Source organism: Mchenga conophoros, linkage group LG3, assembly GCF_057382185.1.
Source record: "Mchenga conophoros isolate Kocher_MC1m ecotype Shallow Benthic linkage group LG3, M_conophoros_male_GT1.1, whole genome shotgun sequence".
NCBI lineage: Eukaryota > Metazoa > Chordata > Actinopteri > Cichliformes > Cichlidae > Mchenga > Mchenga conophoros.
In genome coordinates, this window is record NC_140528.1 from 60,506,824 (window position 1) to 60,519,137 (window position 12,314).

Here is a 12,314-nt window from a genome sequence, read left to right on the forward strand (position 1 = left end):
TTTCACTATACCTGTATTTACTTGGTATTGGATTCATACCCAAATTCCAAGTGTGGCACAGCACTACTGTGAATGAGGGAAAGTGTGAATGTTGAATGTTTTTGTTGAAATGTCCAGGAAAGTATAAACATGTTAAATGACAAGATATATGTGTTCAAATAGCGTCAATTAACGCACAGCTTCAGGTTTTTTATTTCTATTTAATTCTTCATAATTAAACAATAAGAATAAGTAGCCTGACATCCTGTAATCAGTATGAAGCGATAATTTGATGAAGCTAAAATACAATAACACAGTAAGTTTTCGTACAAAGTATCGGTATCGGACGAGTATCGGCGATACCACCCTGAATTTTACTTCTTCTCAATTTCTCAATAGTAACCACAAAACTCAAAATATGTCAACAAAAACCCACAACTCACTCAGACTGTTTATTTTGTTCATAACAAAATGACATAACAGAGCGAGTTGTTTAGGTGCCATAAAATAGAAACCAAAAACTATGTTAACTTCCAAAGAGATTTAGTTTTAATGTTAGCATATAAAATATAAAAAGTAAAGAGGTTTAAAATATTTGCGGGACCGTATGGAAAAGACTGACAAATAAACACAGAGAGGATCACAACAAAGCTTAAAATGAAAACCATGCTTATAAAAGACATTGTCTTATTTATGATGGTATCATGATGAATTTTCATGCGTTTCTCTCTTTGTATAGCTGCAAATAAACTGTAGCTGAAAGTGCATTCATAAGAAATTTAACTGTTCCTTTTATATGTGGAATATAGTCACATTTTTGATTTTCTCACTGAATGCTATAGGACCAGGATTTAATGAGATAAGCAAAGGACATATAACAAATAATAATATTTAATGTAGCAAAGAGCCAAAAGATATAAGGAGATTGTTTATCCAAGCAAAAAAAATAAAAATTAGCTAACCATGACAGCGTTCATCTGTTGGCTTCTGGAACACATATTTTTCAAAGTGAACAGGACGACACTGGTTTCCAACTTTGTCACAAGCCACTATCACTTTTGTTGTGCTTTTCGTAATTCTTGTAACGCTACAGCTGCTGGTGTTCACTTCAACATCATGTATCTTAAAAGTTGAGGTACTGATGCATAAGTTATCACGAACACGCCTGCCGGAGCCATTACAGATCTTCACCACACGTTTCTCATCCTTCTTCTTGATGAAGGACTGCAGAGGTCTTTTGCAGAGTCTTTCATTCTCCAAGTACCTGAAGAGTCATATCAGTGTCCTATGTTAATGTCAGGACATTAACCTTTTTTCTTTAAAAAAAACAAACAAAAAAACCCCCATAACACTTACATTAATATAAATAATATCAATAATGTTATAGTTATTTTTAGTAAATGCTAAACAGCTCTTACTGGCTATTTTGTTGAGTACACCTGTTCAAAACAAATATAATCAGTCAGTCACATAGCAGCAACTAAGTGAATTTAAATATGTAATATGGTCAAGATGATGCCCTGAAGTGCAAAACAAGCATCAAAATGGTGAAGAAAGGTGATTTAAGTGACTCAAAATGTGGTAATGTTGTGGTTGCCAGAATAACTGGTTCAAGTTTAAAAAAAAAAAACAGTGCTACAGGTGTTTTCTCATACAACCATCTCTATGGTTTACAGAGAATGGTCTGAAAAAGAGAAAATAACCAGTGAGTGTCGGGTCATTGCGCAGAAATGCCTTATTTATGTCAGAGCTCAGAGGAGACTAGTCAGACTGCTCAAACTAGATTTTTGAACTAACACTGAGTTCAGTGGGCTTAAATGTCCTCCATAATCACCACATCTCAATCCAATATTACCTTTGGGATTTTGGTGAAACGGGAGATTTGCATTATAAATCTGCATCCACTGTGATGCTGTCATGTCTACATGGATCAAAATCTCAGAGGAATGTTTCCAGCACCTTGTTGAATCTATGCCAAGAAGAATGTAAGCATATGGTTTGTTGAAAGCGTACTTGTGTACTGGATCCCATTGTGTTTTGCCAGTTGCACTGTTAAGGAAAAGACAGCATTCTATCGATCTACCTATCTATAAGCCTTTAACTCACATTTGCCATGCCTCCTTTGATTTTCTGTTGAAGTTTTGCTGAAGGATGTGCTTCTGAACAAATCTGTTGAATCCATTATTGTTCCAGGTCCTCTGACATGGGCGATTGTTGTACTTGTTCCGTGGGTTGGAGTTTCGGCTTGGATTGTAAACCATTGCATTCCATCCATGCAGAAGTGCGAGAGTGCACAAGATAGTCAGAAGGACAGCGTTCATTTTATCTAGTGTGTATGAAAAAAACATTGTGAGTACATTTATTCACACATTCAGAAACAATGTAATACATGTCTAACACTACAAAGGTCTGTATTAATCAACGTTTTCTTGTTGTTTTTTTAATCAAGCCATTATTTGACTATTAATCAAATTATAGACAAAGATGCTAACGTGTCATGTAACTACTAATTATAGAGCACTAAAGGTTCAGCAATAACCATTTCCATACATATATTTAAAGGTGGTTATATTTGGCATAAAGCTTGCTGCTTCCCTTCCTCTTTTCATTCTATATAATAATAATAATAATAATAATAATAATAATAATAATAATAATAATAATAATGGATTGCATTTATATAGCGCTTTTCGGGGCCCTCAAAGCACTTTACAATACCACTATTCATTCACTCTCATATTCATACACTGGTGGAGGCAAGCTACAGTTGTGGCCACAGCTGCCCTGGGTCAGACTGTCTTTATCTAAGTGTGCATGAGTGTTGGGCTTTATGTCTTCCGCCAGTCTTTCAGTGCACATGTGTGACACAGTCACTCACAAATTATTGGAAATCCTACTGGTGCTACTGTAAAAGCTCCAGTGCTTCCCATCATTCTTCAGCAGATCATCCTGCCAGTTAAAACACTTAAACTGTAAACTTAACCATCTCAGGTATAAAGTAGTTCTTTATTGCTTATTGTGAGATTTATGTAACAAAACTGGTGGAAATAAATTAAAACAAATCCACTGTAAGTGCACTGTAAGTCTAATATCTACTTTTTCACATCAGGGTCATCATTATCATTGTAGTGGTTTTACTAAAATGTCGGAAAATTAAAGGTTTTCAAAAGACTGTTACTGCTACTTGATAAATTATAAAAGATTGTCTTTATATGTATTGTTAAAGGCAGAAACTGTGCGTGGCGTGTGTGTGTGAAGAGGTCTTACCTGATCACATGAACTTCCTATGTTGTCAGTGTAGCTGTTTTAGTATGGAGGAGAAAAACAACTGAGGTTTGAGTCTATGAAACGTTTCCCTCTTTTAAACCAGCATCTTCTCTGGTGTGAACTATAACAACCAATCATCTCAAATTTCCACTTTCTATAAAGTATAGGTTAATGATCATTTCAAGGCAAATAAGTAATGTGTAAATGTTTTTTGACACAAACTGAGAGCACACCCTTCTGTTTCTGTAAATGAAGAAGTTCACACTTGTGTCTGGTGTTAGTGTGAAATTTTCCATTTTACACCCACAGTGGGTGGACAACAAATAAACTGAAGTATAGAAAAACAGAAAAAGAACACAAAGAGCACCGGCCACGAGCTAAAATATTTCACTAGACTGTCATTGAACACCTTTATTATGAATCCATCATATTCCACATGATTGGCAATCAATAAGCAAAATATGGTTGAAGTGTTTTGCTTTGTACGGCATTCACAGTGAGTTACAACAAATTTAATGTGAAGTATTGAATTGTTTTTAACATGATCATGAAATAACACACGCTCACTCAAATGTATACAAGTCACATCAAATAGCAAATTCACTCATTGCACTCCTTTCTAAACTCATGTTTTATATATAGAAATAACTTTTTTTACAGCAACTAAATTCTTTTCACGAGTAACGTGTGACAGAGTCATTGTGGTAGCTATAAAATGAATTGAGTAAAAATGTCTAACATGTTATTGAAATCACACAGTAAAGTATCCTTTGCTTATCTTTTGATGTTTTGATCATTTTGTACAATTTTTAGAGCTCTTTTTTAAATCTAGTACCCGGAGCAGATTCTTCTCATACTTTACAAAGCTTTGCCTCTTCATAACACTGACACAATGTAACAATCTGTCTTATTTTTATATAAACCTGGAAAAAAATCTGACATTTTTAGGCTTTAGAAACAAGCAGAAAGCAGAAAGTCAAACTCACTGGTTACATCTAGTGGACGATTGAGGAATAACAGTCTGGAAAAACTACAAGGTCAAACATGTTTTATTGCATTATTTGAACCAACATCTTGACAAAAAATATAAAGTTGAAAAAAAAGGTTCTGTAAATGACACTTTTATTGATTTAAATACATAATATATAATGATCACAACTGTTGTGGACTTTAAATGAAAACATTTAAGAACAAGAGAAGAACTCATTCATCTTTTTACATATAAATATAATGAATAGTATTTATAGTCAGAGCTTAGAGAAGGGCCTTTAAGGAACAGTTGCTCAAGTATGTGTGTGTCTATTGTGACTTCAAAAGCATGTCAGTCTTGCAGCTATGAGCTCTCCTAAGAAAGGGCAGACAGTACAGTATAACCTTATTTACACAAAACTGTGTTTCTAAAACATTTTTGTAATTCTCACAATTATTAGGAGGTAGAGCAGGTCAGTTAATTAGAAGGTCAGTAGATTGATCCCTGGCTCCTCAAACCTGTGTGTCAACGTATCTTTGGGCAAGATGCTGACACCTGAGTTGACTCATGTGCTCCCCCTGGAGGGTGAATGTCAGGGTTAAAGAGCTTAGACACTGGAAAAAAAAGCACTTGTGTCAATGAATGAATGAGGCTTGTAGTAAGAAAGTGTTTTGAGCGCTCAAAGCAAGTAGAACAGCACGTTATAAGTACAAAATGGTCAAGTGCCCTTTTGTGTCAAAGGTGTTAATGTGAAATTAATTTACTGCTAAAATGTCACCTTCATCTATGCATGATGATAATGGTTGACATGTGACATGGCACTCAGAGGTTTTGGCTTCAAATTTACTCATGGCATTTACAAAGGACATTCTTCAAATTTTATCAGGGACAGGTGAGTGGGTCTCTTCTGCTTAATCCTGGAGTGTAAACACATTTTTAAATCCAAGTTGGAGAATGACCGCTTGGATGAAGTAAACACAGGGGTAATGCCAAGCAAGGGCGTAGATTTGGTATGGACGGAAGGGACATGTCCCCACAAATATCCATCGATTATTGAATGTCCCCACCAATAATTTGATCCCTTCGAGTAAAGAAAAACAAAACCCATAGAAATAAATAAAAAAAGCGATCTGTCAGCGTCTCATTCACCCAGCGGTGCAGAAAGAGTTAAATTACTTCTCTACTGGAGTCCTACGTCATGTGACAAATATGGCCAATGTGATTGGCTGTGCCTTTCAGGGAGCTCTGTTTAGTTTTAGCAGCGGCAAGCCTGCGCTGCCAGGACCTGCAAGGAGGAGAGGAGGATGGCAGCAAAAAGAACCTGGATATAAGAAAGTATTTTTCAAAGAAACCTGTAAGTCCCTTAAAGTCAAGTTCACTCATAAAACCTGTCCATCATAATAACGTTACAGGCTATGCAAGGCAATACATGCCAACCCTCCCGTTTTTTCTGGGACAATCCTGAATTTCAGTGCCCCTCTTATTACCCTTTCTGGGTTGCAAAATAAACTTTTACAAATTTTTCAGGCGAGAATGTAGCTGTGCAAACTTCAAATATCTAGAACAGCAAACCCCCGGCACATCGTTTTAGGCTTTGGCCCACATCAGTCTAAAATTGTATGTAACCATGAATAACGTGTTACCATGACCACCAGGAGAGACTGGACAGTATAGATGTAAAACAAATATGCCAGCAGTTTACCTCAGTTAATGAGAGGAGAAGGCATGTGTGTGGCTCCTTCACATACTGGACATTGAGTTGTTGTGTGGGACACCAGTAGCCAATGTCTGTTGCTGTAACAGTAGTTCATGTTTAGAGTAAAACATCCCAGCCAACTGATTTGATCGGGGCAATAGTGCCTAAAATGTTGCATAATTTTGCTAAGAGATCTGTTACTTTGTGGTAATCTTAGATGAGTAGTTTTATGGACAAAAACCACCAGGTCATTCAGTGTTCCCTTAGTGCTAACGTATAAGAGATGTTGGTGTAATATAACTGAAGTAATGTTGTTAAGTCCTTAAAGTCATATTCTTTTATTGTCATGACTGTATTTGAAGCCATTTTTATGTTTGTATGATATCTGATTTATATGGAATATGGTTGAAGTAAACTAAAGTATAAAATACTTAGTCAGTCATTTGTTTAATAGTAACTTAACATTATATAATTCACATATAAAACTATGAATTGTAATTTTAAATGGTTTAAAAGCATGTAGAATAGCATATGTAGGCAAGTATATTTCTCCTCTTTTTATCAAGAAAAAAAAGGAAACAGGGCAGGGTTCGGTGGTTGAATCATCCGTCCCCACCAATGCCAAAACCAAATCTACGCCCTTGATGCCAAGAGTTCTCAGGTGCATGAAGCAGTTTTTGAGAAAGTGACATTTTGTCTCATTAGGGTCGAATGGGTGAGAATTTTAAAGGATTTCCTGTATGCACCAAGAACTACTGTAAGGAGTGTCGACTGTGACAGACACAGGTCATCGGTTTACAGCATGTCACTTTAAATAATACATCATTATGAAAAAAAGTAGTTAAGTGGTTTTGTGAAAGTTTACAATATAAATACTCTGGTTTGTCATATTAACTTTTAATATTTATTAACCATTAAAGACTGGAAATATTATCACAAAGGCCAGTTTATAAGTTCGTAAAGACAAAAAGATTACAAAGATGAAAAAAAAAATAAACAACAAACATAAAAACTAAAACAGACTTTTTTATCTATCAACAAAAGTGTAATAATGAAGTAATGCAGCAATAATGAAGAAAGCAATTATGATATCACTGAAACGGAATGTCAAGCAGAACATGAGGAAACCATAATTACCTTAGCGAATATCAAATTTTACCAATATTGTGTCGTTGACAGCTATAGATTTGTTTTTCACTCTTAGTTGAAATTTTACCATCACCAAAACACCCCAGTGACTCACAGCAGAGAACTACAAAATCCCAATTCACTCCAGAATGAAATCTGTAATAAATGGAGATGAGATAAATCTTACTTTGCCTCGTGTCTAAATTCTAAAATAGTTCTGAAGTCTTATTTAAAACATAAAAAATTGTATTTCTTATTGTCTCTCTGACTGACCCACTCATACTGTCCTCCTCTCATCATGCCCACAGCCCTGCCACAATCCTCAGTCTTTCCCTCTCTGCTCCACTTCTCATAGCAGACCAGCTTGTCATTGACCCAGAACCACAGATCCAGAGTGCAGGAGTAGCGCAGGCCGAGCCAGACAAAAGGACTCGAGGCATTCTTGGCTCTCACCTCTGCCCATCTCTGTTGGTAAGGGTTAGTGATGGAGACCAGTCCCCTGTGAGACTCTCTGCAGTAATCCAAGGCCTCCTTCCAGGTTTTGTTTTCTTTGATCAGGATCAGTTTATCTGCCATAAAGAAAAAAAACAACACATTCCGTTGAATCTAGTGAGCTGTAAACATGAGAAACTCTCTGCGCTGTTTATTTTGTTCCAATAATAAAAAAATAAAAAATAAAAAAACCTAGAAAAAGCGTGTGTGTTACTCTGCCCTCAGTAGAAACCAGTATAATAACAATAATGAACTTTGTGCAGACAGGTCGACAACATCCTGAAATATTTGTGTTTTTAAACTTTTAGGAATCCAAAACAACTTCTCTCCATATTTACAGACAACAGAGACTTTAAAACGTTGGTTGAACATAAAAGTAGCTGAAAGTTATCCCACAGATATTTAAAGTCATCTGACTGTCAACTAAGTGTGTTCATGTTTATGAGATTAATTCAGCAAACATGCAGATGTAGGTGGAGGAAAAATACACAACATGTTCAGTTGGATCTTGTCAGTGATTCCAGTGATCCTCCTTTTAGAGAAACCAGTCAGACACATGTTGATAAAAACTCACCATCATAACAGAAGAAGGGTTTTTCTTTGTCACATTCATCAGAGCTCCATTTTCCTGATCTGTTTAACAGAGTCATAGCACATGTCTTGTTGCTTTGTTCATCATTGAATAACTGCATATCCCAGTATCTGAAAGAGGAATTACTCCCATCTGACCACCTCCAGCTGTCTCTGAACAGACCCATCCACACACTCATGTTACGGCCAATGAACAGAGCCTTCATTTCTTCTCCATCTACCTGATCGAGTCCACTGGCCAAGTCAGTGTGATTATATCTGCAGTAGTTCTGAGCCTGTGTCCAGTTCTTCTTCTCCTCAATCAAATACAATGTTTTATTGTCTTTCTTCTTTTCTGTAAAACAAACAGAAAAACACACAAAGACATCCCTCAATAATTTCTCACCTGAAATTCTGTCTGTCTCTATCTTCTCACTTCACAATTATGTGATTGCATTATATTTTTATATCATGATATTATAATATTATTTAATATTATTCATATCTCCTCACCATTGTAGCAGATGAACCACATAGGATGGTGACATGAAACATCTACCAGCTTGTCTCTTTTCCTCCCACAGTTTCCAGGCCCAGGTTCAGTTTCTTGTCTTCCATTCAGATTCCAGCTGCTGTCATTATGAATGTATTCCACTCCTGGCAGAGACCAACGCCACGTCCTGTTTCCACCTGTGTTGTTGTTCAGTCCAATCCAGGCTTCTCCTTGATTCTGTGCGGAGTTACGGAGTCTGCTCATGTCTGTCATGTCAAACACTTTGGCCAGGTCTGTATATTTCTCTCTGCAGTATCTCTGTGCTTCAGACCAGCTCTTGTTTTCTTTAATAAAGTGGTACTCATACAGGCGGCATGTAAAGAGGCAACACTGACCTGAAATACAGAAATATGATAAACATAGTCTGACTGAAGAAATTAAATATTACAGGTTAACATCGTTACTTAAATGAGACTCTGACTGTAGTGAATGGGCAGATGTGAGAAGACTGAGTGAATCTAAGCTAAAGTCTTTTATTTGCCAGTTGCATTCATACAATAGGTCCAGGTACATGGGCAATCTTGTACAGAGCTGAGAATAACAGTCAAATAAATACAAATACAAAGACACACTTACAGATATGGTATATAACAAAGTGCCTACAGAGGTATTATATAGGATTATTGATATTGTTTTCTTAACAGAATAAAATGGGGAAAAAAAACATGTCAAGTAGTTCATTTATATTCATAAATATTCTATATTCATTTTATTTAAATTAAAAAGAGTATATTTGGTAAACAATCCACTTACCCATCAGAATAAGCAGATACAGACTCCACTGCATCTTTGATCTGACAGATTAAAGTGATGTTTTATTACTCAAGGAAACAAAGACTTGAACAAAACTTCTTTTTTTTCACTTTATGTCAGATGAAAGAAAAGATGGATCAATACAAGATAGTAGGACATATGAAGTACATGTGAAAAAGACCAACATACTTAAAGAAAAATAGTGTGAACTATTATGAACCAGAACAGAAACTGTTTTTTAAATAATTCAGCAGCTCATGAACAAACTGATCAAATTAATGATATTACTAATCTTGAAAGCTCTTTTTTATTTAATGCTAGTTCATCTTTTCAGTAAGAGTTGAGGTAACATATTTTTTAGTTTTGTTTTTTTTTAGTATCACACCTGACAAGATATTTCAGATATTCTCTACACATCACCTCTGCACCACATACATAAAATATATTACAGGTTTTAAACTTACATGTTATAATTTCTTCTCTATACGGTGTGTTCACGAAGACAGCTCTCAAGTAGATATTGATATACAGTAAAGAGAGCTCTTTTTTGTCAAGGTTAGGATTTGAATATCCAAATACAAGACTGGGACTATTTCCCCTGAATGAATGATCCACTGATGAGAGGGATTTGTATATTCCAGTTATAAAAGGTGTCATTTACTTTATGAGTAAACAGGAAAAAAGGGGAAGAACGCACTGCACTACTAACTGTCCACCAAGCAAGAACGTATAAACATATCGTCCTTATCTGTGTTGCTTAATAACTTCATCCATTATGTTAAACTGGGTGTGAGGCACAGTTAGAACTTGATCTGCTCTAGAAAGTACAGGATATCACTGCTTCAGCTGCAGCTACTCAGACATCACAGCAGGAGACTGCAACCAACAAATGAAGGCATTTATCCAATCCAGTCTACTAATTTTTAATCCAAACCACACCTAAAACTGTCTTTCTGGGTACATTATTTTTTTATATACAGTTACTGGTGTTATCAGTTTATTCAATTTAGGTTATTAGCCCCATAGAAATGAGTCCGATAAGATCTAAAGCAGGTGTATGTAACGATCACTGCTGAGTGATTGCCACTCTGTCAAACAAATCACAAAATTAGTTGAGCCAGCAGATTGACTCATAGACCCGAATAAAGAAAACTGAATGGAATTTCTGCTCTGCTTCAAGTTTTCAGGTTTGCTTTGATTGAGATAATCATCTTGTACTTGGTGAAATGATACAGGATTCTTGGATTACCTGGATAAAATTTCAGCTTCCAACATTTAATTTTAATAAAATTGTGAATGGAGGCACACTAGACTGAGTATCTAATTTTACTTCTGCTTTTGGTTATGTGCAAATTGTAAGCAAATACTATTCTCAGTGAAATAATGACCTTATATTTTGTGGCATGCTTTTATTATTGTTTTGTTTGTTGTTTTGACTGTGTTGCTGTATGGACTATGCAATGGAAATGTAAAGAGTGATGAGTGGTGAGAGTTTTGCCTGGGCGTCGATCCATTGGTAGTGCCTCAAGGTAATGCTTCGCGCGTCTCTTCCTTCACTCAATACAGACGAATGAGAGCGAGAGCTGTGTGTCAGTATTATTCATTCATTTCTCCTCACTGCTTCCCCTGTTTAAGGTAACTGCCATCCACAGAATGCTATAAACGTGGCAGTATGTGTTACTGTTAACTGTTAGCCCATTATCATTGTTCATCAAAAGGAAAGAGGTGAATTGTGGACTGTTTTTGCTGAGTTGAACTCCGTTGCTGTGTATGCTTGCTTTCTCTATTGCTCCACCATATTGTGTCATGATTTTTCTGTTACTACTACTTTTCTACCACCAGCTTGGCCTTGGGTCAGTTCTCTGTACTCCCTGTCGTCGATGTCAGTGATGAGGCAGACTATTGCAGAGTCATCAGAGAACTTCTGCAGGAAGCATAATCCTCTTCAATGCCAGGTTGGTAGGCAAACTGAAGTGGATCCAGTGATGAGCTGACCAGGGGCCGAAGCTTATGATCTTTCTGTTCCAGCAGATTTCTCAGCTGTTTTTTAACACTTTGAGCCTGTTTCTCTGTGCACTTTGGCTGGAGTGGGACCCTCTGTCCAGAAGTCCAGTTGCAAAAAATCTGGGAGTGTTCTTTGATGGCAATTTTTTTATTTGAGAGAAACAAATAAATCCTGTTATTTATTTGGCTCAGGCTCCTTGCAAAAATTAAGAACATTTGGTCATCTGTTGACTTCAAGAAAGTGATTTATGCATTTATTTTATCCAAGTTGACTACTGTAATAGTCTTTATTTTGGTATCAGCCAGACTCTGCTCTCCCATCTTGTTCAGAATGCTGCAGCCCGACAGTTTACAGGCACTCTTAAACACAACCATATTTCCCCAATGTTTCTCATTCACATTGGCTTCCAGTATGTTATAGAATTGATTTTAAGAGTTCATTGCTTGTTTTTAAGTCTCTAAATGGACCCTCCTACCACTTTGATTTTTAAACTAAAAATACTCCAAATAGAATTCTTAGGTCAGCTGAAAAGTTTCCTAAACTGGAATAGTCTGCTTCTTCAAATTATTACCTCTCCAAAACTCAGCATTTGTAAACCTCGTCCAGAAACACATCTTTATTCCGTAGCTTTTAATTGTTAATGAGCCTTGTTTTGTTTTTTCTCTGTGTGTTAGTTTTACTTTTACAGCACTTTGGGAGACCTGTGTTGTTGTTAAATGTGCTTATAAATAAACTGATTGATTGACTGAAACTGACCATCATGAGAGTATTTCAAAGAGGACATGAAATATTTCCATCCATTATCCAGAACTCTCTTCTACATAGCACAAAACAACAATGAAGAATGTGTGCATCAAATTCACTAGTGGCATCTAGTGGACAAATAAGAAATGACAGTCTT

The 12,314-nt window shown here is 36.2% G+C and overlaps 1 protein-coding gene and 1 long non-coding RNA gene across 2 annotated transcripts; both read right to left on the reverse strand.

Annotated features, from left to right (window-relative positions):
- Positions 1-240: 240 nt before the first annotated feature.
- Positions 241-3,368, reverse strand: LOC146579838 (uncharacterized). The gene is made up of 3 exons (XR_014891676.1): positions 3,247-3,368; positions 2,086-2,305; positions 241-1,243 (listed from the first exon to the last, which is right to left on the reverse strand). It is a non-coding gene; the product is annotated as an uncharacterized LOC146579838 (long non-coding RNA).
- Positions 3,369-6,382: 3,014 nt separating this feature from the next.
- LOC146579839 (C-type mannose receptor 2-like) lies at positions 6,383-9,912 on the reverse strand. The gene is made up of 5 exons (XM_085269546.1): positions 9,873-9,912; positions 9,409-9,449; positions 8,616-8,990; positions 8,107-8,457; positions 6,383-7,609 (listed from the first exon to the last, which is right to left on the reverse strand). The coding sequence occupies exons 2-5, from the start codon at positions 9,440-9,442 to the stop codon at positions 7,266-7,268; spliced, it is 1,104 nt and encodes a 367-aa protein (XP_085125672.1). The 5' UTR covers positions 9,443-9,449; positions 9,873-9,912; the 3' UTR covers positions 6,383-7,265.
- Positions 9,913-12,314: the final 2,402 nt, after the last annotated feature.

Excerpts from the sequence above, each read along its gene's own strand:
- LOC146579839 (XM_085269546.1), bottom strand. The coding sequence starts at position 9,442 with ATGCAGTGGAGTCTGTATCTGCTTATTCTGATGG. Across the intron at positions 8,458-8,615 it reads GTGGTTCATCTGCTACAATG|AAAAGAAGAAAGACAATAAA; the intron begins GTGAGGAGATAT and ends TTTGTTTTACAG. Across the intron at positions 7,610-8,106 it reads ACCCTTCTTCTGTTATGATG|ATAAACTGATCCTGATCAAA; the intron begins GTGAGTTTTTAT and ends TCTTTATGGCAG.